At 34.9% G+C, this 27,913-nt stretch overlaps 1 protein-coding gene across 3 annotated transcripts in view; it reads right to left on the bottom strand.

Moving 5' to 3' along the window:
- LOC106062526 (contactin-like) overlaps positions 1-27,913 on the bottom strand; it is a 134,948-nt gene that overhangs the window by 52,442 nt on the left and 54,593 nt on the right. For 2 of the 3 annotated variants that reach the window (XM_056003767.1, XM_056003768.1), the window contains 5 exons: positions 19,823-19,957; positions 18,458-18,638; positions 15,312-15,481; positions 14,813-14,926; positions 13,383-13,560 (listed from right to left, as the gene is read on the bottom strand). In XM_056003767.1, coding sequence (XP_055859742.1) covers positions 13,383-13,560; positions 14,813-14,926; positions 15,312-15,481; positions 18,458-18,638; positions 19,823-19,913 — 734 coding nt within the window. In that variant the 5' untranslated portion in view covers positions 19,914-19,957. Of the gene's footprint in view, positions 1-13,382; positions 13,561-14,812; positions 14,927-15,311; positions 15,482-18,457; positions 18,639-19,822; positions 19,958-26,693; positions 26,849-27,913 lie in introns of those variants that run through there. The other variant, XM_056003769.1, reaches the window with a different exon arrangement.

Below are 27,913 nucleotides of genomic sequence, written 5' to 3'. Positions count from 1 at the left end.
AGATAAAGACATAACATTTAAAACTTGTATAAAAGTTTGTAAAAACCTAAATATAAAATAAATTTAAAGTATAGCCATAACCAATATAGGCTAAGTAAAAATATATATAAAATATAAAACACAATGGCTACATCATCATATGTGGACCTTAAGGAGGTTAAGGAAACAGCTATGCAGGATGGAAAGGCCATGGAGTTAAAAGGAAAGGACTTAGCAGCTTATGTACAGCAAGTTGTGAAGGAAGAAACGGAACGTCAAAGACAAGAGATAGAGAGACAAGATAGGATCAGAAAGGAAGAATATGAGAAGCAAAAAGAGGACCAAGAAAGGCAGAGAGAACATGAAGCTAAAATGGAGAAGATGAGATTGGACGCAGCACAAGCTAGAGCCCAAACTGAACAAGGAAATAACACAAATAACTCAAATAATTATACCACTCAAAGAGACAACCCTAATTCGCAGACATGGCTAAAGAGAAAAATACAAAGTTTTGATGAACAGAAGGATGACATTGGTGATTTCCTGAAAAGATATGAGGCAAAAATGTCTACATTTAATATGCCTGAAGAAGAATGGTCTGAAATACTGATAGACTTTGTTCAAGGTCAAGCTCTAACAATATGTCAAAATCATGACCATCATATTGATGATAGCTATCAAGTTTTAAAAAGAGAGTTATTGAATGCATACGGTCATAATGCTACAACTTTTAGAAAGAAATATTTTGACAATATACCATCATTAGGAATAGAACCCCAAACCACCATTAATATGGAAAAGGATTTTTTCAATAAGTGGGTAAAATTAGAAAAAGTGAATAACTCTTATGAGGGATTAAAAAATTTTATTCTAGTGGACAATTTTGTAAATAAATGTGATCCTCAATTACAATCTTTTATTAGAGAAAGAAATCCAAAAACTATAGATGAAATAACAGAGATAATGAGGGTATACAAAAATGCCTATCCAAACAAACCATTTTCTGATAGAGATAAGAGCAAAGTAGATTTAATAGGATACACCAAAGAAAATGTTGATAGAAGTAGAAATAGAAACAGATCAAGTAGTGGAAATAGAAAATATAATGAAATAACCTGTTTTAAATGTCGAGGAAAAGGTCATATAGCAGCTAACTGTAGAAGAGGGAATAGTAGGTCTGGAAGTAGAAATAGATACAATGAACAAAATAACAGTAGATATAGGAGTAGAGATAGGAATGACAGGGGAAATTATAGAAATAGGAGTTACAGTAGGGAATACAAAAATAAAGGTACAGATAGGGTATATTTCATGGAAAGAAATAGGAACAATTTTGCAGTGTACCCAGGGTTTGTAGATAGAATTCCGGTGGAATTAATTAGGGATTCAGGTTGTAACACTTTGGCAGTAAAAACTAAATTTGTAAAATAAAATAATAATAAAATAACTAAAACCTCATTGGTATAAAGGGTTTACTAAGAAAGTAGAACTAGCAGATGGCACTGTAAGGGAATTTAAAGCTATAAGGGTGTACATTGAAACTCCATTTTTCACTGGTTATTGTGATGGCATTGCAATACCAGAAATGAGATATGATATGTTGGTAGGAAACATAAAAGGAGTTAAAGAATGTTCTAGAAAAGAATTAGAAGACTGGCAAAACAAATACAAAAACATAAGACAAAATTATGAAAACATAGAAACACAAAATATAACAAGTATGATAATAACAAGATCAATGGATAAACAAGATAAGAAACAGGAAAATACAATAAATGTAATAAGTAATGATGAAGAAAAAGAAACCAGTAATGTAATACAAATAGAAAATACAGATATTAAGGAAAGAGAGATAGAAAATGAAACACAAAATAGTCTTGAAACACAAATATCTCAAAGTGAAAAAGAAACAACACCCACATTTGCATTAGAACAAATGAATGACAATATTATTGGGAAAATTTATTCAAGAATATCAGATAAAAACAATAATAATCCAATGGAGAAATTTTGTATAGAGAATAAAATATTGTTTAGACAAACAAGTAATGATAACAAGAAAATAAAACAACTTGTCTTACCACAGAAATATTGGAAAGATGTTTTAATCATGACACATGATAATAATTTAGCAGCACATAGGGGAGTAAAGAAATGTTATAGGAATTTGTCAAAACAAGTATTTTGGCCCAAAATGAAAGCAACAATAAACAAATACATAAACTCATGTGACATATGTCAAAAGAGATCTAACAAAAGCCTAGTGAATAAAGCACCTATTCAAGAAATGGATGAACCTACAGCACCATTTCAGAAAGTATCTATTGATTTAATAGGTCCTTTAATTCAAACTGAAAATAATAACAAATACATTCTAACAGTAATAGACATGTTTAGTAGATACCCAGAGGCAATCCCATTATCAAATACAAGTACAGAAAATATCATTAATGCCATAACTCAAAAAGTAATTACAAGACATGGTATACCTAAAATTATATTGAGTGATCAAGGATCTCAGTTTAAGTCAGAACAATTTAAGAAATGGACTAAACAATACAATATACAACATATATACTCTTCGGTTTACCACCCGGAGAGTAACGGTTTATGTGAACGATATGGTGGTTCATTAAAAAGATCACTAACAAAGATAATTCAGAATAATCAGAACAAGTGGGATCATTACATTAACTATGTACTATTTGCTCATAGAAACAACATCCATGAAGCAACACAATTTTCACCATATGAAATAATACATGGAAGAAAACCTAGAGATGAATTAGATGTTTTTAAAGAAAATCTAATAGACAATGAGAATAAATTAAATAATGACAGTAAAACAACAATCACAACAGAATTGAAAGAAATATGGACTCAAGCATATAACAACAATAAGAAGTACAAACAAAGTGCTCATGAGAATATAAATAAGAAAAGACAATTGAAAACACTAGAAGTAGGAAACAATGTATTAATATTGATAAATGACCTGAAAAATAAAATTGGTAAACAATGGAAAGGTCCATTTAAGGTGATAAAACAAATTAGTGATGTGAATTATCAAATTGAAATAAATGGGAAAATTAAAACATATCACATAAATAATTTGAAACTGTATCATGATAGAGAAGATGAGTTGATACAAAACATTCAGGAGGAAATAGAAAATACATTTTCAGAAAGAGAAGAATGCTTGATGATAATAACAAATGAAAATCACAATGAAAATGATATTAAGGAAATACCTGTAATAGAAACAAAAGAGAATCAAACTTGGCAAAAGATTAATCTTAATAATCTAACTAAGGAAAAGTCAAAAGATATAACTAAAATAATACAGGAATACAAAGAAATTTTTTCCAGCATACCAGGAAAAACTAATATTATTAAACATGACATTAAAGTAACAGACCCAAAACCTATCAAGCTTAAGCAATATAGAATACCGCTACATTTACAAGACAAAGTAAAGAAAGAAATAGACAATTTACTAGAATCAGGTATAATTGAGCCATCAACATCTCCTTATGCTTCACCAATTGTGATAGCCAAAAAGAAGAATGGAGATATAAGGTTATGTATTGATTATAGGAAACTTAACAACATCACAGAATTTGACCCATATCCAATGCCAAATATAGAGGATATTTTACATAAATTAAATGGAGCAAAATTTTTTACTAAATTGGATTTAACTAAAGGTTATTGGCAAATACCTTTAACAGAAAATGCAAAACCTTACACAGCATTTGTAACACCATATGGTATTTTTCAATGGAATTATATGAGTTTTGGATTAGTAAATGCACCAGCCACATTTAATAGAATGATGAACATGATAATTGGAAACAAAGAAAATGTTATTTGCTATTTGGATGACATATGTATTTTTAATAATAGTTGGGAGGAACATTTGATAGATGTAAAAGAAGTGTTCAAAATAATAAAAGAAAGTGGACTTACAATTCAAGCAGAAAAAGTAGAAATAGGATTGGAGGAAATAATCTTCTTAGGACATAAAGTAAATAACAACATGATTAGCCCTATTGAAGATAACATAAAGAAAGTACTTAATATTGAAATACCTACAACAAAAAGACAAATTAAAAGCATATTAGGAATAGTAAAATATAACAGAAAGTTTATAAAGAACTTAGCAGAAATAGTGAATCCATTAAATGACTTACTTAAAAAAGGAAAACCTCAAAAAGTAGTTTGTAATGAGGAATGTGTGAAAGCTATTGACAGAATTAAAGATGTTTTTAGTCATGAACTAATATTAAGGCTACCTGATAAAGACAAAATATTTTATGTCACAACTGATGCATCTGGTAATGCTATTGGTGGTTGTTTAATGCAGAACTATGATAACTTACATCCTATATTATATGTAAGCAGAAAATTGTCAGAGGCAGAGAAAAAATATAGTGTCATTGAAAGAGAAGCCTTAGCTGTAATATGGGTAATTACTAAGCTAGAGAGCTATCTAATAGGAAGGAAATTCATATTATTAACTGATCATAAACCTATTCAGTATATACAACAAAAGAGCATGAAAAACAGTCGTGTTTATAGATGGTTCTTAGCACTACAGGAATATAAATTTGAAGTGAAAGCTATTAGTGGATCTGTGAATATTGTAGCTGATCTATTGTCTAGAATGACATTGAAGTGAAATAATTTTGTAAATAAACTATGATTATATTGAGTATGTAATATATATTAATATATTCACACCATTTATATGTTATGGAAAAGGGAGATAAGTAAATTTGATGTTAAGCATTTAAAAGTAAGTATGGATATTTTTTTTTTTTTTTTTTTGTGTGAATCATTTCATATATCATTGACGAAAGTTAGTTCTATGGAAAAGGGTGAGTATAAAAGAAAAATGGACAAAAGCGTATAAAAGGGTGGTAAGAAAAAAAATTTATTGAATGTGTAAATAAAGTCTATAATTGTTTTTTGAAATGTTGTATTTTATCAGATTACTGCCAGTGAAGAACATTTTTTGTGAGTGTATGATGTGCCCATAAGATGCCACATTTTCCTACATGATGAACTGTGTACCAATGAAGATGATTCTGGAATGTTATGAACATTGACATTGAATATGAGGAACTGTCAAGTTAGGATGAAGAAGTCAAGATGAAGATGTCAAGATTTTATGTTTGTTTGTCTTCCCCTTAAATTGAAAATGCCCTTGTAAGACTTGACAGTAGTGGAAAAATATTGACATATTTTTTTTTCAAGGGGGGGAGGAATCTGTTAGACACCTTATTTATATAGGTTAGTTATTTAGCGACGCACCATAGGAGACGCATATTGAACGGGACTAGTGACGTTTGGGATATGTTGGGTTAGAGACTGGAAAATCAGTTAGCGTTAGAATATTCCAGGGTAACGACGTGTTTAGTGACAGAGACTTATACTGTGGCCTTTTATCAGAATAAATCCATGTACAATTGTTCATCAGAGTCGACTACATCTCTTCACTAGTTAAAAAAGGTGTTGTTTTATTTTGTCTGACTTGTTGGTCAACTACACGTAATACACCCGAACAATTACACCCAAACGATTGCAGAGTAATTGGTTGACTTCAAGACAGCCTGAATAAGCAACATCACAATCTACATGTCTTGGTCAATTCCACATAGCATCATAAGACTGATTTTATATAATTGATACAATACACTTAAATATAAGCTAAGTTGTTTGTTTGTTGTTTTTTTTTTTAGAATTTTTAATGCTTTTTTTTATTATACTTTGAAAGATTATAACGGTCGAACTAGAGTTTTCCCAGTGTGGCCATTTATCTAGTAATTCTTTTTCTCAAAAAATACACATTAGCTTTCAGATTTCTAGGAAAATCATAAGAACCGTTTTCTAGATCTGCGTCCTGGTTTCACCCAGAATTTTGACGCTTTTTGGGGTGATGAATTTGCAAGCTGAATAGAGGAATTGTAAAGATCAATCTCCACTGTATTCGCATTTTCGTGAAATCAATCGTACAAACTAGATCTTTTTTTTTTCACAGCCATGTCATTTTTAGAAGCATTTCATTGTTCGTGATTGCCACAGAGTAGCTTCAAACAGAAAGTTGTTTTGTTTTTTTACATATTGCATTCTAGACGTTTTTACTTTCCTAACTGATGATTATAGAATGAAAGGGAAATAATAGGTCTCACGTTGGATTACATTCTTGAAGGTTTGGTTTAAAAACCTAGTTGTAATTGTGAATAGTTGGTCCACAAATCAGTTTCACGTGCTAACTAATGCAAGTGTTCCGTTGAAGTCAATTGTATCTATATTGGTGATATTGTTTTGTACTACTGCTTACTACTATAAAGTGTGTGTGTTCAAATGGATTTCTACTTGAGGATTAAAATTACTTGAATCCATCAAGAAGAATGTTGTACTTCCTTTAATGAAAGGACTATATCCTGTGTACTTAGGAGTTTGGCTCGCCAGATTTAACTTTCAAAACAAACAAAAAAACTTTTTTTTTAAAGACAACACTTTTTTAGACAACTTATAGAGCGATTGTTTTCTCGTAATAACTAATTAATGTTAGATTAAAAAACATTGGAACATTTTTTTTTACTCCGACCCTCCCATCCCCTTCCCCCAGAGAAAGAATCTGGGTTAAGGGAATGTATAGATCTACAACACCTTTTCACATAGGCCAATGATAGGCCTTTAGATCTAGACCTAGGATACCTAGCGTAAAAGGTTCCTGAACATGAATTTATTAACATTTTTCATCAATAATGCAATAATGTCGTTGGAGCCATTTTTTATTTTAGATCCGTGCCCAGCTTCCACACGGTTCTGACTTAAATTAAATGTTTTCATACATGGCAGAAAAACTAATAATGGTGTATCCGGTAAACAAAATAAAGGAAAGCGAAGTTGATTATCTAAGTGTTTTTTTTTTTTTTTTTTTTTTTGCTTTTTTAAAGGTATAGGATAATTTTTGTTCACTTGTTAGCACTGCACAATTAAACATTGTATAAGCTCTTTCGTTTTGTAGCATTAAATAATTTGCATTAGACTTTGACTTTAAACGTATTGAACTAAAAACAGATGAGCAGCAAACTAGCGGCAATATAGGAACATTGATAGGAGGATCAACTGCTACATTGTGAGAGAGGGTTACAATTAGAGCTCAGATCCAATCTACTTAGCTGGCAACAGTGAACCCGGGTACGCCATTCTGCCTCAACGTGGCACTCGGGTGAAAACGATCGCTAGAGGAAGTGGTTAGGCTAAATGAATAGCAAAACAAAACTCCTGTGGGAGTGTCCAAAGGTATTTTAGAGCTTTCCCATTGCACCGTGCGGAGTTGAGAAAGAGAGCTTCCACGTCCCTGTCGATAATCCATGCACGTTCCTCAAGGGACCGTTACACTAATTGCGAGTCCTGCACGGTTAGCTTGATACAACATAGGAAAATGGCGGGGGTCCCCGGTGTGCTCGGCCTTCGGCCATGCATTCTAATCCATGCGCCCGGAGTGCCGGATATATTGGAAATAGCAATGTATTACATAGACATTGACTTGGACCTCTTGCAGACAGAACGGTTTATTCAAGCAGGCTTACACGCCTAGAGTTCGAAGAGCCTTCGGCTCAACTCTTTGGACAATCACACGGCAACAGTGAAGTTTAATTCACCGTCCGTGACATTGTTGAGTTTATTGTGGAAAGTCCATCACATAGAAACCACCCCCGTTCTATTATTACACACACTATAATATAAGTGGCATCTTAGTTAAAACTACAAAGGAAATTGATGTTGTCTTCCTTTAGCTAGTGATAATATTATACGTATAATTTATCAACGTAAATATTTTTTGTTGTCTTAAAGCCACTAATGATCCATGGTTTTAGTGTGAGTGGGAAGTTCCTTTTTAGACCTTGCGATCTAAAGGGCAGATGATATAAAGGTCATATGTTTCTGTGGCCCACGGTTAACGAGAGTGTCATGTGGCCAGTACAACGACTTTACTTTTTCAATATTAATGTGAGGTACCCATTAGAGCTGGGTGGACTCAGAGGCGCCCAAAAGATCCTGAAATTAAAATGCTCAGTCTTCACCAGGGTTCACCCCTCGGTTCGGAAGCCAAGCGACTTACCACTCAGCCACCGCGGCTCCCGTGGGAAAACAAAACCAAATATACTGGTTTCTTATTTCAACAATTTAATTTCGATACTTTCATATTATTATTATTCTAGAAATGAACTAATATTCAGTCTCAGGCACTGCAAGAGCTTAAATTCATTAGACGGTAACAAAATTCATAGCAGTTATAATTTTTTATTTACAAATAATATGATACATTTATATTTTATTGTTTGATTTGCTTTTCAGATGCTAAATCCAAAAGCTCAAACCATGTCCCAAAAGAGCTTCGTACAGATAGCAGTTACATCAACAAAGAACATCATTGCATGGCAAAGACAAAAAGCCCCATGGCTCCAGAATACGAACCGATGTCTATGAAACCAGAATTAGATAATGATGCTTTGCAATCAGTCAATAGTATGCATGATGCGCAGCCCATAACACAACAGTGTAAAGTCAAACAAAAATACGGCAAGGCATGGAAAGAAGAAAGCACAAAAACAGAAGTCGACTTAATACAAGGGCAAGCGTCTAATTCATCATCTAGCCCTCATTTACAAAGGCAGACGTCTAGTTCATTGTCGAGCTCTCATCCACAAAGACAGACGTCTAGTTCATCGTCAAACTCTCATCCACAAAGACAGACGTCTAATTCATCATCTTGCTCTCATCCACAAAGACAGACGTCTAGTTCGTTGTCTAGTTCTCATCCACATAGACAGACGTCTAATTCATCATCTAGCTCTCATCCACAAAGACAGACGTCTAATTCATCATCTAGCTCTCATCCACAAATACAGACGTCTAATTCATCATCTAGCTCTCATCCACAAAGACAGACGTCTAGTTCGTTGTCTAGCTCTCATCCACATAGACAGACGTCTAATTCATCATCTAGCTCTCATCCACAAAGACAGACGTCTAATTCATCATCTAGCTCTCATCCACAAAGACAGACGTCTAATTCATCATCTAGCTCTCATCCACAAAGACAGACGTCTAGTTCATCATCTAGCTCTCATCCACAAAGACAGACGTCTAGTTCATCATCTAGCTCTCATCCACAAAGACAGACGTCTAGTTCATTTTCTAGCTCTCATTCACAAAGACAGACGTCTAGTTCATTTTCTAGTTCGTATCCACAAAGACTGACACCTACCTCATTCTCTGGTTCTCACCCACAAAGCCAGACGTCTTATCAATCGGCTAAATATCATTCTGCTGATAAGATATTTTCCAGGCCTCACAAGGTTTTATCAAATGTCACTTCTGACAACACCAAGACACCATTGCCTACATCGTCATCGATGGCAACACCATCAGCTTCTCATTCGCGTTGCAAGTTGCTGCCTTGTCAACAAAATCTTACATCAGAAGATTTCGCCCAGTCATTTTCAGCTTCTTTGGATATTTCCCATAAGTCTCTTTCAAGAGTTAAGTCGTTACCTAATCTACAAAATCATGACGTCGATAGCGCTTTGCGTCCTGTTGTTGTTAAGTCTGAACTCGTTACTGCGGTAACAGCCAATGAGACGGCGTCATCATCTTCCGCAACGGAAGCACCAAAAAGACGCGGCCGGCCGCCAAAATTTGTCAACGGGGAAAGAAGAAATCCCTCGACAACTACAGCAGAAGCCGACAGATCAAGTAGAAGTGCTCACCCGCAAACCAGCAACCCACAAAGAGTAGTGCACCCTTCAGACGTTGGTCAGCCTGCAAGATCACGCATGGGCGACATCCGAAATCGTCAAAACGAATCTGAGCGAAGACGGCGACAAATAATGGCGGATAATTTGGCAGGTCTGAAAAACGCGGTTCCCAGATTAGCTCAGCAAGCTAATGCCTCCATGATAAGCATCCTGGTTGAGGCTAGAGCGTACATTTTAACACTGCAAGACTTTCAGGCGAGACAGGAGCAAGACCGACTTTCTTTAACTAGAAAAAAGGAAGCTTTAGAACGATTACTGGACTCTATTAAAGAGACTTAAGCGAAGTTATTATCACTCTACATTTTCATCCTAAGTAGAGCATCTTTGGTGAATAGTTTAAGTGCCTAAGCTTAAAAGTGACAATCTGAATCACATTTGTTGCTTGTAAAGCCAAGAATGTAACTCCCCACCACAATTAATTGATTATGTCGTCTCTTCCATTTTTTTCACTTGCATTCAGTCTCACTGTTAGCAAAGCCGCAAGCTTCATCTCTTTTCAAAACCTCCTTATTGCAACCACTGGATCACAGTGGTAATACTACACATAACGCAAAGATATGATAGGTCTGGATGACCTCGGAGTCCTCCCAACATTAATGGGTTACTGACATATTGGGGGGGGGGTGAACTAAAGGGGGGTTTGTCATTGTGTAAGCCACATGACACCTCCGTTAACCGATAGAAACAACCTCAACATCATCTGCCCTACAACCGTAAGTTTTAAAAGGGATACTTCAGTTGTTGTTTTTTTTTTTACTTTATGAGAGGTCTGTATATTGTTTTATTTCCTAAATACCGGTACATCAATTTGTCTATAGCCCACTCCCTAATTTTATAATATTTTTTGTATCTCTCTGTTCATTACTTTTGGCAAAGAAAAAAAAGCCAACATGTCATTCATTTTCTAGTAGATTGAATTTTATTTTTTTTTTTTAAAACTCATTTTATATTTACTGAGGTCTAAACACATTGGTATCTCTTGAATCAAAAAGTGAGGCTTAGGGTTAGGGTTATAAATAAAGTTTCTTGCTCTTTTCGCACGTTTTGATCGCTATAAATAGAATGAATGCCTCTATAACAGGGGTTCTCAACTCTGGATCGCGACCCCTTTGCGGGTCAATTGACGATTTGTCAGGGGTCGCCTAAGACCATCGAAAATATGGATTGTTTTTGTCTATTCTTCTTTTGCTGTGTGTGGGGGGAGGTGGGGGGTCGCGGCCGAGTGGGGGATTTTAAAAAGGGGTCGCCGAGATTAAAAAGTTGAGAACCGCTGCTCTATAACTTGTATAACAATTAATACAGATCTGATGTGTATAGTTTTAATCAGGACTAAATATTTACCCATCCTAAATATTCATAAAATTGACAATGATTGGCTGATCTGATTTCAGTACAAACATAATTTTGATAATAAGATTTGCTGTATGTATTATTATTATTATGTTATAGTGATGTGATGTGTGATTTATGTAAATAGTTACAAAGTTAATGTTACGTAAAATGTAAGGTTATTGTTGTGTTTCTTAAGTATATTCTGAGGGTGTCATGTATCTTGTGTGATTGGTATACTGAATCTCTTAATTCTTAGTCTTGTTAAAACACTTTTTATGTTCATATTCTTGTCTCTGTAAACTATTTATAAATTATTTTTGCATTATCTCTAATACTAAAAAAAAATGTAAAATTAAATTATTACCTACATTCTTGTTTTTAATTTATAATAATTTTTTGTGAAGTGTAATCCAAAGTATTTAAGGTCATTCGGACTCATTCCATTGATTCACAATATCGTCGGTTTAACAAACATAACAATGATTTGTTAAAAAATGAATGTATAAGTGAATGTATAAAAGTTGCAGACGACAAGTCGATGGATTCTGGGAATTAGGAAACAAGAAAAAAAAACCCAGACCACTAAAATTTGAGCGTAAATTAAAATTTGTATTTCGTTTTCCCTTTTTACCATTTTCTTATATGCGTGAAACATTTTTTTTTTTGGAAGTAGCTAATCGTTTTTCTTGGGCATTGATAGGTGGTTTTAGCTTGGCTGGGCATTGATAGGTGGTTTTAGCTTGGCTGGGCATTGATAGGTGGTTTTAGCTTGGCTGGGCATTGATAGGTGGTTTTAGCTTGGCTGGGCATTGATAGGTGGTTTTAGCTTGGCTGGGCATTGATAGGTGGTTTTAGCTTGGCTGGGCATTAATAGGTGGTTTTAGCTTGGCTGGGCATTGATAGGTGGTTTTAGATTGGCTGGGCATTGATAGGTGGTTTTAGCTTGGCTGTCTCCACAACTGATCCAGTTAACCCCTGAACGCGTACTGGCATCTTTTTAAAAAACGTGAAATTTCACAGTTAGGGTTAGGGAATTTAAATTTTTAAATATTTACAACTTTCAATTTTAATATGGAAATATATAGAACCACACATGAAACAGTAAAATGTTGAACTATGTCAACAAAATACTATTCTCCATTGCCACAACAAGCATACTCCAGTAACACATTTTCCCGGTAGTGTGGTATTTATTTTATACTTTTGTCCCAATAGACCCGCATTCTTATATACAAAAGTAAAGTTCTATATTTTTCCTAAATTAATGTCCAGATACCCGTTAGAGCTGAGAGTACTCAGAGGCGCCATAAAGATCCCGAAATTAAAAATTCCAGGATTCAAACCCGGAACTTCAGGTTCGTAAGTCAAGCGCCTCTTGGGGCCCATATAACTACAGGACTGGCATTCGCATTATCAATTATAAAAGGCCGTTCACAGACTTTACGCGTCGCCACCCGCCCCATCGCCCACAGTTTGAGAAACGCTGAATTAATTGAATACATGTAAGAATGAATGGGTTTTCTGGTATAATACGATCTGATCATTAACATATTTCTGTACAGGTTAAAGGAAATAATCTTTCCTTCTATTATTGGTGGACAGTCATCGTTATCAATGTTATCAATCTTATTTACATCAGTAGAAGATTACATTGCCAAAAACACACAGAACAATAAGTTACGTTTTAACAACAATTCAAATATTGTTCAAACTTCATGTTCAGTATGTTGTTTATTGCTCTCTGTTGTAGACTCCTCTAGGTACACATGTATCATGCATGCCAAACGAACGAAGTCCTTGAAATTATGATTCTTTTGAAAGTAACTGTCTTTAGTTTCTACGGAAGCTCAAATATCCCTAGAAAAATAATGCTAAATGTTTTTGTTGGAGCGTTTACTAGCTGATAAATCTCCGTGAATTCCTAATGTAAATGTTTTAAGTCCAACAAGGTATACTACAAGGTGGGCTTATCAATGCAAACAATGTTACTGGACATCACTAAGTTGTGTACAAGTCGTGTGTTCTGAGCCAGTGAAATGTCCATTAGAACTTATTATTAAATCCGTTTTTCTTTCGACATTATTAAGGAAACTTCAGATTGCCTGTTGCACAATGAAAAAGAAATAGTGCTCAGCAAGCATTAATTTAAAAGATTTGATACTTAAAAAAGGTCGAAATGTCGCGTCATATTATATCACAAGACCTATTTAAGGAAATATAACATATACTCACAATGAGTTCTGTTTCCTGAACCACCTGTACGTGGGAGCGGGATTTCCCGTAGCCTGGCACTCCAAAACAATTGTGGTAATAGTGTCCCCAAATTCATAGAAAATTGTGTCTCCTGATAACAACGTGATATTGGGTCCCATTTCCCAAGAGCTGGGATGCTCATCCAGGTTTCCATAAGCTAAAAAATAAACGAAATAATGCAAATAACATGCTTTAACTTTTTCCATGTAATAATGGTAGCTCGGTACAAAAATATTTAAAATTAAAAAAAAACAAAAGCTTATATCACTCATGTAATTAAATTAGCAATAGGTAGAAAGTAAGGGGTATCTTGTGAATGTTACCGTGATCACTTTTTAAATGCATTTTTTTAATAAATAAAAAAAAAAAAAGATTAGTGACCTGAATTAGAACCAGAGGGCTCAAGCCTCCTAAAGCCAACACGCTATCCGCTGTGCCAGCGAAATGATTATGAAAATACAAGGATTTATAGTGATTGTTTGTTTCAAACTTTAAAGCAGCGACCTATTTCTCTCGACTAAGTATTAATTGGACTAATTCAACTAATACTACCAAATCAGCCTAGTACAATTTCTTTCCCTGGTTCGATACCAAACAAAATAATGAATGACAAACAATTAATTAACAAATTTGTTTATTTTTTTTAATGATTCTTGTTTTGTTAGGTTAAGGAAATAATTCTGCAAAATTTCAGCTTGATCCCATATTGGGTGTAGAAGAAATAACTTTTACAAACTTTTTTACAGATACACAGAGTGATATAAGCTTAGAAAAATATTGTACAAAATAAATAAATTTCAGTGCTATAGAAGCAACTAAGTAAGAAAAGCATAATTACTAAAAGAACTATAAATTGTACGTAAGGTTACCAGACACCTACAAGCCGACGTGTAAACTAGGAGAATTAATCGTTAACAAGCAAAATATAAGAAGATATATATAAATTTAAGATATGAGGAGAACATGTGAATATGTTGAAAAATATGTCATTTTTTTTAATTATTCTTTTTTTTTGTAATTCCACACTCAGGATCTAGGCTAATTTGAATTAGATTCCTTTTTTTTTACAAGGGAGTTAACTAGTTATATTTTCAAGAATCCTATTTTGTCTCCCTTAATTTCTTTTCGGTATTGTAATTGGATACAATGGACTTGTAGTACGTGCAATTCTAATTTTATCTCACAGATACAATAAACTAAACGAGAGAGAGAGAGAGAGAGAGAAACAGAGAGAGAGAGAGAGAGAGAGAGAGAGATCCTTTACTACTGTAAATAATAAACTTCGTTTTGACAGAGCGGCAAGGGCAGAACTAGTACATATGTGTAAGACTAAAATGACGCGTAGGACGCAATCACCATCTTTTTTTAAAGTAACGTCTATATTATATAAGATAGAAACTGATACTTACAATAATCTCTCTGTGATTGATACAATTGCCATGTATCGCTCTTACTCAACTCACAGATGAAGGGGCCATCAACCAACTGCTGACCCCAGGACCACATGTAATGATTTAATGATTCTGAAGACATTAGTACGGCATAATTAATAAGTAAACCTAATAACTAAATTTAATTTTATTGCACACGTTTAAGTTTTAAGATAGTTCCCCATTCAGCTCAGAAAATAGCGTATGAAATTGAGCTAAACAAAAAGAAAAAAAAAAGAAAATACTTCTAATCGCACAGATTATTATTGTTAGTCGAGATATATATACTATTACTAATTTAATTATTTAATTACACGAATGATGCAAAATGATTGAGAAAAAAAACGCTTTTTATAAGTTTTTTTTTTAAAATGTATTTATATATATTAAATACATAGATAAGTGCGTTACCCTTTGCTATCTTCAAGGAGGGATAAAAGACTCTTTAGTCATCCTAATATAAAGGGACGAAACTTACCGGAAAATGTGTAAACTATTACGTTGATCTGCAGCCCAGTCACTGGGTCTTTCAACTTTTGGTCCCGTATCTGAGAATCAGGAAAGAAGTCAGTCGTGATACCTTCTCCAGAGGAGTCCCAAAGTAGCGCCCCTGAGTCGTCCCTGATGCCGCTGGTAAACCACTTTTGTCTAAAAACAACAAACAATGTCAAAAACAGTTCCAAATTTATTTCGTTCACTTTCGTCAAAAAATGTAAGAAGATATTTTTTTTATTACTTTTTTAAAAGAAATTTTAAAGGTCGCACAGCAAGACCTCAGGAACCCACCGACGCTGCTGTAGTAATTTTACGACATCTTGCTTGCTGTTGGGACTTAACCGGACAGTAGGAGCAGCCGCGCTAGTTTGCCTTTTCAAGAAATTCCTTAAGTCCTTGTGATGAATGATGAATATAAACAGTAAATAAGCAAATGTCTAAATTGTCCAATGTCCAATGGTCTAAACTCTAAATAAACGAAATTCGCTGAGATTTCTTAGCCCCACATTTTTTGCTCGACCATTGTCTTTAAATGGACACAAGTCAATCAGAAAGTTTATATCGTAACAATAATAGAATATTGAAATAATAAAAAAATACGACGGATTCTTCTTTTAATGAATGATCAAAGAATTACAATCAAATCTTTCAAAAAATTCTATAAGAAAACAAAATATGGATTACTACAAAACTTTCATGAAAATTATTTCTCTTTATAGCCATTTGGTTAAAATATTGTGGGATATGTGGCTAAGGGGCTTAAGTCGCTTGATTACCTATCAAGGTGGCTCCAGTTTGAAACCCCGCTACAGCTGAGCTGTGTTCGATGAGCGCTTCGAGGTCCATCTGGTCCACAAGGGACATTAGAATAGCGCACTAAGCATGCAATAAACATGAAAGTTGAGCTATATAAAACAATTTTTAAAAAGGTTCGGGGCGGCTTGTTCAGAGCTAGAGATCTATGGAGAGCAGATGATGTAAAGGTCATTTGTTTCTATTGCTGGCGATTAACCAGGCTGTCGTGCTGCTAGCACAAAAACTAAACAACGTATGTCGGGTACCTATTTCAAAACCCAAGTCTTTAACGGGATTCGAGCCCGATACCCTCAATACTAAAGTCAAGCGCTTGACCAGTCAGATGCCACACCCCAGAGTCCGAGGTCACACTAAAAGTATGCTGCTAACAAATTTGAAAAAAAAAAGGTTTGTAGAGAAGTAAGGAAATAAGATGCTAAATAAATTAGCTATTTATTGTTAAATTAGTGTAATAAAATCACTACTTGAGTGTTTTACATGCTTCGGATGTTTCTTTATATTTGAAGATAATTACATCCTAGCCCAAACCTCAAGTAGGAAGAATGGGATGGTAGCGGGCCATCGAGACTATCTAACGAGTCAAGTGAGTCAAGTGCGCATATTTCACGACCAACCGGCGTTTACATGAACCTGTTAAGCTGTTTAATGTGCTATATTGTACCCTCATTTAAATAAAAATATTACATAACTAAATCTTAAAAGTCTGATATTAATTATTATAGACATTTGTTTCAAGTATCTTAGTTTATTATTTTGTGTTTTTAGAAAAATGTGTTTAATAATATGTTTTTATAGTCACGTTAAAGAGAGATAACTTTATAGAAAGTAAAAAAAAAAGATATTTCATGAGTTATGTACTCTAGTTGATAATGGCTCCATATAAAGAAATGATGGATCTTGAAGGAATTTTTAAAAATAACCGCAGCATAAAAACTTGATAAAAATTATTTCATAAAGTTATATTTAATCGTATAAAAACAAAATGCTGCAGTTATTAGAAATCACGTAACTAAGCGAGGTCTCCGTCGCATATTTCATCATTTCTAGATACAACATACAGTGTGGTGTCAATTTCACTTGCCAGGACAGATTCATAAAAGCTCTGTTTCTACTTTTGTACCATCATATCAAGTAGTGGGTTGCCTAAGTCAGCCAGGAAAAAATATATCTTAACAGAGTTAATGTTTCGCTTAATATGATCGAATATGTTAACAAATGGAGACACGAAGGTAGAATATTATTTTTGAGTTTTTTTTTAGCTTTGTCTGTATTTTATTATAGTAATGTACTTTTTAGAATTTTATTAGAGGTACAAAAAAATTTTTTCCCTTTCAGACCTTAGGATGTATAGAGCAGATGATGTAAAGGTCTTCTGTTTATGTGGCCCACGGTTAACGAGGGTGTCATGTGGCCATCTCAACAATCAATCGCCTTTTCTTTTACCCAACTAACGACAGGTACCCATTAGAGCTGGGTGAATTAAAAGGAGCCCCAAGGATCTCGAAATTAAAATCCCAGTCTTCACCAGGGTTTAAACCCGGGACCTCTCGCTTTACAACTCAGTCACCCAACCTCCCGTTAATTATTATTATAACGTAAGAAAACGTGATAGCGTTCACAAATGTAAAAAAAAATTGCTTTGTTAAACTTTGTTTCCAGGGCACACTGACTTGGTGTCGTAGAGCTAAAAAATTTCATAAAACCCCAAGGGGAATAATCATACTCATCATTCCTTTGAGTTCCTCGTGGAACACAGGGCCTCAGCAAAAACACGCCACTCTACACGGTCTCTTACAACAGAGATAGGCAGGCCTTAGAGTGGAACCCCCCCCCTCCCCAGGGAACAAGGCGAAGAGGAAGACCAAAAAAGAACATGGCGACGCAGTATACTAGAGGAAGCCGAGAGGACCGGCAAGAGCTGGAAAGCCATTAAAAAAAAAGTAGCAAGGGGAAAAAAAAAACAACAATATTTCCCCAGTCGCTAATTCTGTTATATTACTGGCTATTGACGACATTTATTTTAGAGTACTATATAACTCATAACTAACTACCTGGCTATTGACGACATTCATTTTAGAGTACTATATAACTCATAACTAACTACCTGGCTATTGACGACATTCATTTTAGAGTACTATATAACTCATAACTAACTACCTGGCTATTGACGACATTCATTTTAGAGTACTATATAACTCATTAACTACCTAGCTATTGACGACATTCATTTTAGAGTACTATATAACTCATAACTAACTACCTGGCTATTGACGACATCCATTTTAGAGTACTATATAACTCATAACTAACTACCTGGCTACGTCATGAATGTCCAGCCAGTTCTGAATGAAGGCATGTTCCCCTTGATTGTTGACACTGACCAGACTAGAGTACAACTGGCCACAGTAGATGGTCGCTTCCTGAACGTTTTTATCCGAGTGAATGTAAAAATGATAGCACTGACCATTATGTTCAAACCAACCATCTGGACAGTCTGAAAGGAAAGAATACAGATTTTAAGTGATTTGATTCTTGTATTGGAAAAGTTAATATTGGAGTACGACCTTTCGCTACTACTTGTTTGTAGACCTGTAACGATTGTTGTGAACTCCTTACTTGGATTATACTTGACACATAACATACTTCGCTCAATAACTCAAAGTGACGCCAGAGATGAATAATTAACAACAAAATATATAACTTTAATAAAAGTACTCAGGGTAACTGTAGTTGCAGACAACGCATCAAACGTAAACTAGTAAATATACACATAATTATGAAAACTGACTTCTATATTACTTATATCGTACGACTAGGCTCCATAACTCAGGCCTCTGATAACAATAACAAAACTCCAAGCGCTGTCACTCTGTCCAAACCAATTTGACCAATGAAAAAATAGTAAATAATAATAAATAAACATAAAATTCCATAAATCTTACAACCAATGATATATCAACTGCTGTTTACAATCCTATATACAAACATAATCACCACAAGACCTCTATTCAAGTCATGACTTCATGGAAGGCGGAACCTGGAGGCTGATCTCAAAAAAAGACTCTAAAGATTTTTTCTAGAGATGTAACAGCTGATGTATGTCGCTGAGAAATGATTTAGCCTACTAGCTCTTTGGTCACATCGCGAAAACTCTAGTTCGACCATTATCATTTTTTAAGTAAAAATAAAATAAAAATACATTTAGATTTGGCTAGAGATCTAGATCTAGGTCTAAATGCCGTTTAACTCCGAAATCGGTATGGAAAGGTGTATCGCGTTCTTGAAAGGACTATCGCTTTCTGGAATTTCCAAATGCATGGCTCTTCTGACTGAATAGCTTAATAAATTATATTTCAAGAACATTTTGCGCATCGACTACTAAGTCTAGATCTAAATGCTTATCTTGGAATATAATTAAGTGTACTAGATCTATACATTCGATTAACCAGAATTCTTTTTCGGGGAGAATGGGGTTAGGAAATTGGGTATAAATGTTTTTTTTTAATTTAACATTCATTATTTTTAAGAGAAAAGCAGTCGCTCTATAAAATGCAAAAAGGTGATATTATCTAAAAAAAATAAGTATTTTTAATGTTTATCTTACTTTACCAAATGAAAACAATGCCAATAAGAGCATATTTTCCAAATAATGATTGTGTGTTTATCTATTAGGCCTACCGTCTGACTGCTGCGACATGGTACTGGACAACTCAAGCAGTATGACTAACATTACTGTGGACGGCCATCCAGCATCAAACAGAATGTTCATTATAGGGTGACCCGCTGGACGACTCAAGAAATGATCACTATAACCTGTTAGATGGAAAGAGTTAAATAACTTTGACAATAGCTTTAAATATGAGCACATTCCTATCAGCTATCTACTCGAGGACACAAGAAGAACATGAGAAGCAGTATAAGTTACTCGGTGTTCTTGTGTTTTGTGCCATATTAGAATTAAGCAGCGTGACGTAAACTCCGGCCTCAAATGTATCAGCGGGACGCTCTTTAGCTTTGAAGGAAGAAATAGGTGTCGGCTGAGAAGTGTTGAGCCTTGGTTGAATTAACAAAGTGCGAGGCTTTTGGCAGATGGGACAATACGCATACTCAGCAAGTAAGCCAGTAGATTTCGTTGAGTCGCGGCGCTGGGATTAGGGAAATCACTCCCATTTGTCACCCCTCTCTTACTGCCACATTTGGACTTTTCATTCAGAGAACTTTTAACCAGTTGCGTAGCTAGAACGGGGGGGGGGTGCAAATTTGAAAGTCCCCCCTAGCCCCCACTTGATAGGGGGCCCCAAAATGAACGTCCTAATTTTTTCTACATTAAATATTAAATATTATGAAACTGACATGTAATATTGATATTTACGTGGAGTCCAAAAAAAAAACCAACAAAAAACTAGACAGCATTCATGTATATGTTGTTACAGATGCCTTCGCTGCATAGAGGCGACGATATGAATTGAGATTTGTCACCTGTACATTATATCGCCTATTAACAACGCTATTATTCATTAAATTTGTCTCAATGATTATTTTACTTATATACTGTACCAATTGGAATTTAGACTTAAATAATTATTATGCAGGGGCCCCTAAAAAGGTCAGCACCTCGGGCCTCCAAATCCCTAGCTACGCCACTGCTGATAGCAATGCATTCATTGAGGCGCAAACATCCCTTGCGAATTCATAACCGAATATCCTTCTTCTTCTTCTTCTTCTTCTAGCCAGCTTTTTGCTGCTGAGCTGTCAGCTCTTTTGCAGACTGTGCCCAGGAAAAATAGTGTGCTGCTTTCTTCAGCTGTTCAGCACTGCCGTACAGGGTGTTGATTATGTTGGGATGGAATGGCAGTAGGGTCTGCCTAAGGTGGATTAGAAGGGGCATTAAAAAAAGCTATGGTTTACGGTTTCATAAGGGTGGGTGCAGTGTCTACAAGGGGGGGGGGTTGTGTTGGATTTATTTGATTGAATATAAGTAAACACTACTACAATAGAACCTGATCAAATTTAAATCTCACTTGTGAATATACTTATATAAAAGTCGGGCCTTTGCATGCAAAGAGATAAAAAAAAATAGCCATTCGACTATTCATTTCTTCCATATAAATAGATTCATTCATATTCATTGAGTGATTACTTTATATTAAAAACTTTATATTATTAAGCTTAGCCTATAGTAAAACAACTTAAATGGAAGCCAGTGTATGTATATATGTGTGTATAATTGTGTGGTTGTGTTTGTGCTGTGGGGGGAATAAAATTACAATAACAAAATAACAGATACACATATTACCACTGACTAATCATAGTTGCCTTACTAAGTAGGCCAAATATTAAAGAGTGTAAATATATTGAGAGTATAGAATGGCTTTTCGGAAAAATAAACAAGGCTGTGTGATGTGTACTTTTTTGTTTGTTTTTAAAGTTAAGTAAGATTGGGGTTGTAAAGTAAAGTAACTCTTTCAGACCTTGCGGCCTATAGGGAAGAAGATGTAAAGGTCATCTGTTTCTCTGGCCGACGGTTAACGAGGGCGTCATGTGGCCAGCATAACGACAAAACGCATATACTTTCCCCAGCTAGTGCCATGTAATCATCAGGGTTGGGTGGAATAAGGGGCTTCGCAAGAAATCATGAAGAAGAAATTACCTCGGTTCGGAAGCCAGGCAATTAACTACTTAGCCACAGAGCCCTTAACAAAAACTAATTCATACTTCAAGATTTCAATCATGATCGGCTTAGGGTACTTATGGATTATTTATATAGTAATATGAAACATCGTATGAAATTATTATACATATATCTATAACAACCTCAGCAAATCCATTTAAATCATTGGGCATTTTCAGACTACGGTCTAATTATAGTACAAGACTCATTGTTACATTTTGATTTGGAGATCATTCTTATGTAAGGTTGTTTCTTTAACAAAGATAAAAAGAAAATAAGGGTAAATTATATGTAAGAAACTTGGTGAAGATATAATAGAATCTAAAGGGAAAAAAAAATAAAAGAGGAAGATCGGGAGAATTTTTTTAAAAATCAAAAGACGCAATAAATGTCAATGTCGCCATATCGAAAGATCCCTGTTATCAATTAGATAATGCAAAGAAACAATAGAAAAAAAAAAGAACACTTTTAAAAAACAAAGCTTATCTAAGGGGAGGAACCACAAAGAACTACCATTTATCTTGAAATTACGGGGTTTATCTCCCTTGCCGCTATATTAAAAATCATTAATTAGCAATAAATGATTATCTAATTTTTTGGATTGATTCGTGTATTGTTATCGACTTTGAAAAACTTATACAAAATTTCAACATGATCCGCCGAGAATGGGAAAACAGAGAAAAACGTGTCAAAACGTAATAAGGGGACTAGATTTATGTATATATATATATCATTAAGTAGAATTTATTTCCCTTATTGTGAAATCAAACAAAATAATTATTCACCAATTAATTGTTTATTTTTTTTAATAGCTTCTTGTCTTGTCAGGTTTAATGAAAAATTGTGTAAAGTTTCAACTTGATCCGAAAATGGGAAATGGAGAAAAAACTTGTTCAAACTTTTTACCAGACAGACAGAAAGACAGAATGAATTCATATAATTTTTATAAACTTTGTAATAACTTTGTGGTACCAGCAGTTCATAAGCATGACTTTACAGTGCTGAAAGTCACATGAAAAGTTACAAAGTCTCTCAAGAACTAAATGACACAATGCGCTGAAATATGCACACACACACACACACACACACACACAAATATATAGCGAATAAATACTTCCATATTCTGTACACCGGATACCCCAAAAGAAACTTGATTCGCCATCTTTTATGAACATTTCTAATTGATTTAAAAGAGTTCCACCTGAATTGATAATAATCACTATAACGCAAGCCAATGTTCATGTGGCGCTTAATAAGGTTTACTGAAAAAAAAACTGGTTTCAGAAAATATTGCGTGGAAAAAAAAACGCACAATACTACTGTAAACAATATGTCTGAACATAAACACAGGATTTAATCAAATTGGCGCCCAAATGTTAAATACAAATAAATTTCGAATGTTTGCTTTTTACTATCCTGAGATTAAATCCAAGCTTGCCGCAAGAATAGCAGCCCTTGGATAGAACTCTTTCTGCCGACAGGTGGCGAGCCTCTGAGACCGATGTATTGTTAGTAGATGAAAGACTCTTGGAGTTTCTACCATTTTGGCTGATTGTAGTCTACTCCTATTAAATTAAATAAACAGACGATCTGTACTGTAAAGCAGGGGTTCTCAACCTGTGAATCGCGACCCCCTTAGGGGTCGATTGACGATTTGCCAGGGGTCGCCTTAGACCATCGAAAATATGGATTGTTATTGTCTGTTCTTCTATTGCTGTGTGGGTGGGGGTCGCGGCAGAGTGGGGGATTGTAAAAAGGGGTCGCCCAGCATAAAAGGTTGAGAACCGCTGCTGTAAAGGCTAAACGCGCCTCGCACACTTCGACGTTTTCGTTGTTGTACTAAAGAGCAGTTAATAGTGTATATGCAATTAAGTTCTCCTGCATCCGCATCTTAGGGTTAACGACGGTCTCGTGTGGCCAGCACGACAACTCAACTTATTTACTTGCTCCAACGATGTTCTAGGGTTAATTCTAAAATTAAAAACAACTCTAGTCCTTATTACTGAAATACCAACAGCTAATAGAAGTACAAGAAAACAGTCACAAGTGATGCCCCATATCTCAAAGATAAATAAAGCATTTTCAAGTGAAGCCTCAACTTTGCTTATAATCGTCCAATATAATAATAATAATAATAATAGTAATAAAAATAATCTTTATTGTCCGTAAGAAAATTTGTCTTACAATTTGTGCATTACACTAAATAAAACATAACTATAAAAAAACAAAATGTACATTCACACCTGACTCATAATTTACATGTGAAAAGTTCATATCAGATTATTTCTATTTAAAGGTTTGATTGCCAGGGAACAAAAGAGTGTTTGTGTCTGTTTGTTTTTACTATCGTTGTTTTGTATCTCTTTTGTGATGGTAAAATCACAACATCCTGACCCAAAGAGTGATTTTTTATTTCTAGAATCTTATAAGTTTTTTTTCCTGTATAATTGTAGCAACAATATATGTGGCTCCGTCAGCATGCTACTTTAATAATAAATCCTACATAAAAACAGCTAAAAAATGGGAGATAAATTTATATCTTATCGTATCTTATAAAATACAGACGTTACTCCAAAAAAAAAAAGAAGATGATTACGTCCTTCGCTTGTTCCTAGGTCAATCTAGTCATGCATGTTAACTTAAATTGACTTAAACTTAGGCCTATAATATAGTTTGGTTCACACAAGGAGAACGCACTATGATTGAAAGAAAAAAAATATGGAAAATCGAGTCTTTACATTTGTGTTTTTCAAGTGTGAAATAGTATCTCTTATTTGCTATGGATATTAAAATGTCTCGTGTATTCAAATTGTGTTGACAATAATGGCTGGCATGTTCAAGCAGAATTAATTGCATTTTGTTGAATGCAAGCCACTGCTAGTCGTGCTAGTTCAACTTCTTAATCATCGTCACTCTTATCCAGGGTACAAAATACAAATTTTAAAAGAAGGTTATAAAGAAAGTTTGTGTGGAAACACAAACTCGAAATCGACCCCCGAAGTGATCCACCTAGAGTCTTAATCAGGATTCGAACAAGGGACTTCCGGTTCCAAGTGCTTTACCCCTCAGCCACAGCATCTCCATATATTCATATAGCATACGCTTATATTTTTAAAAAATAATAATCATTAGCCTTATCCATATATTCCATATTAATAACATGTTACAATGTAATAAAGTGAAACTAAATAAAATTTATTCTTCTTACAAAATTAGATAATTTGGTAACATGAAAAAAAAAAATTTTTGACCTACTTTAAGCTACAGTTGTGTACAAATGACAAGACTTTCACCTCGCAAATAAAAATTAATATCTCCATTGTCAATTATCATACAAACCTTACATAGACATAGATGCGGCCCTCGAAAGAAAAAGGTTGCCCACCCCTGGTCTAGATAAATGAAAATTATTCAAATTTTTAAAATATCCAACACAGTATCTGAACATCAAACACAATGCACACATTTATATATTGTTGTACTATACCGACTTTATAATCCTTTATTGTGTTAGGTCTTCTGATATTGCTATAAAGCATTGCGATGGATCCCATATTGCCACTCAGGGCTGGTCTTAGGGCACTGCAACCTATGCGGCCGCAGTGGGCCCCGCAGTTTCATAGGCCCCGCGCTAACACTAGTTGTAAATTATTAAATTAAACCATTATAACTTATAACAATGTTTCTAAGGCCCCCTCGTTCCATATGCTAGGACATATGCGAACAAATGCTCCTTCTTTCCTAGTGCTGTAAGAGCATGTAATGGGTTGCCTGAGCTAGCCTGGAAACCAATTGACGAGTAGGACGTAATCATTTTCTCTTTTGAAGAAACGTCTGTATTATATAAGAAGAAGAAATTGCAAAGTATACGAAAAAAAAAAGTCATGAAAATCTCCTGAAATTATTACATTATCCTGAAAACTCATAAAAAATGACCTTAAAAATAAACAAAATTGTCATTTTGGGTTGTCATTAAATATGGGAAACGCCGAGCTCTTAAAAAACGTAAATCTACAAGGCAGATGTGAATGTTTATTAATTATTCGTTGGAAAACTACCTTCTATTGTAGATGGCTCGTAATTTAATTTGACAGTGATTTTACACTTAGTAAAATATGAATAAAATGCAATGACGAATTAATTTTATTACAAAAATTCTTAATTTTCACTTATTATCCTTATCCCTACCCAGACTAGGCCCAGCTCTAGCCGTTTCGCATAGGGCCCAGCAATCTGTAGGACCGGCCCTGTAATGCCACTTACTAGAAGAAAGAAGGGGGAAAGGTGAAAGACAACTTACCTTTAAACGTCTACAAACACAATGTCATGCCTCAAATTGGACAAAATTTTCAGCCCAAAGCGTAATCTTTGTGTTAATGTAAAAAATAATATTTGTTTGTAAAATGTTTTACATATTTCGGATGTTCCTTTAGAGTTGATGATAATTTACTTCCTAGTCCAAACCTCCAGATGGACGACGGGAAGGGGTATGAACCCGCGACCATCGACAAGTCCGAACGACGGTCCAGCGCGAATTCCCCACGACCATGCAGCCACCCTAAATCTATTGACTGTTACTGCCTGTGACTCATCTGGGCGCATCCATTGTCTTCCGAGACAGAAGGACCACATATACTGAACGAGAATTCACTGTCTGAGAGAGAGAGAGAGAGAGAGATAAAGAGAAAGAGAGAAATGGCGTTATAGGCCTATAGGAAGTATGAAGCTTAAATACGAACGCGTTTATGTATAATGTGTAACCTATGTCGTACATTCCAAACTAAAATATGACAACATTCTGTGTTGTAACTTTGTTGTTCTATCGGTCTTAGAATATTAATTAAGAAAATAGTTTGTAAAAAAAATGTGATATCTTACCACTGATTTCTTCTAGTTTCCTCAAAGTATTGATTCCAACATGAAAAATAAAACATACAGAAAACTGAAGCTGTGATTAAAAAAGAAACGCTGATAATCTCCCTTGACGTAATGCTTAATAATTACCAGTTGTCTACCCTGCGTAAGGTGGGAAGAACCTATTATTATATTACACGCGGCTAGTGTATGTGTGGATATGTGTGTGTATAGGTGTATCGAACATGCACATGTGTGCATGTATGTTTTGCGTGTGTTAAGTCTAGTTGAAAAAGAAGGTTGAGAAAAGAAAGTTTGACCCCCCCCCCCCCACATCCGGGTGCTAGTTGTATAACTTTGTTTAGGCTCTCAAAGGTGTTTCACTCAAACCTAACTATGTGCGATATACACAAAATCCGCACGACACGCAGAGACCCGTTGTCGAACACGTTAATCACAAATATCCTCCGGCCACCCAAATCAGTGACCGCAGATAATCGGGGCTTTACCATTCAAGACTTTATCAGCGGTTCTTGTAATACTAGATTGTTTTTGAGATAGTCATGAGAACAGAGGGACAAAATCGTATAAAATAGGATCCGCTAAATTATTAGCGTACAGAATGAGCTATAGATGTTAAATATACTGAACGGAGGGAAAATAAAATAAATGACTTATACTATTATAGAATACAATTTGTTTGTGAGCACTTTTTTCTTTGTTTTGTGAACTTTTTTCTTTAACAGTGTTGTTTTTTTTTCACTTTTGTCTTTTAAAAATTGTATTGTCTTTGAAAATACGCAGTAAAAGAAAAGTTCCTCTTGCGATCTATAGGGTAGATGATCACCTGTTTCTGTGGCCCACGATTAAAGAGGGTGTTATGTGGCCAGCATAACGATTTATATTACTTTTCCCCAAATATTGTAAGATATTCATTACCGCTGAGTGGACTCAGATGCGCCCTGAAAATCCCGAAATTTAAAATCCAAGTCTTTACCAGCGGAACCTCCTGTTCAGAAGCCAAGCGTTTTACCTAAAAACGTTTGTAAAATGTTTGATTTTTTTTGCATGTTCCTGCAGAGTCGAAGATATTTTACTTCCCAGTGCAAACCTTCCGCAGGACGACAGGGGATGGGAGCGGGCAGAGTTTTAATCCTAAACCATCGATAAGTCCGAACGATAGTTCAGAGCGCAAACCGCACAACCAGGCAGCCATTCTCTGAGCCACCGCGCCGCCTATGAGT

The sequence above is a fragment of the Biomphalaria glabrata genome, chromosome 11 (assembly GCF_947242115.1).
Source record: "Biomphalaria glabrata chromosome 11, xgBioGlab47.1, whole genome shotgun sequence".
Lineage (NCBI taxonomy): Eukaryota > Metazoa > Mollusca > Gastropoda > Planorbidae > Biomphalaria > Biomphalaria glabrata.
This window is presented reverse-complemented; position numbering and strand designations above follow the sequence as displayed.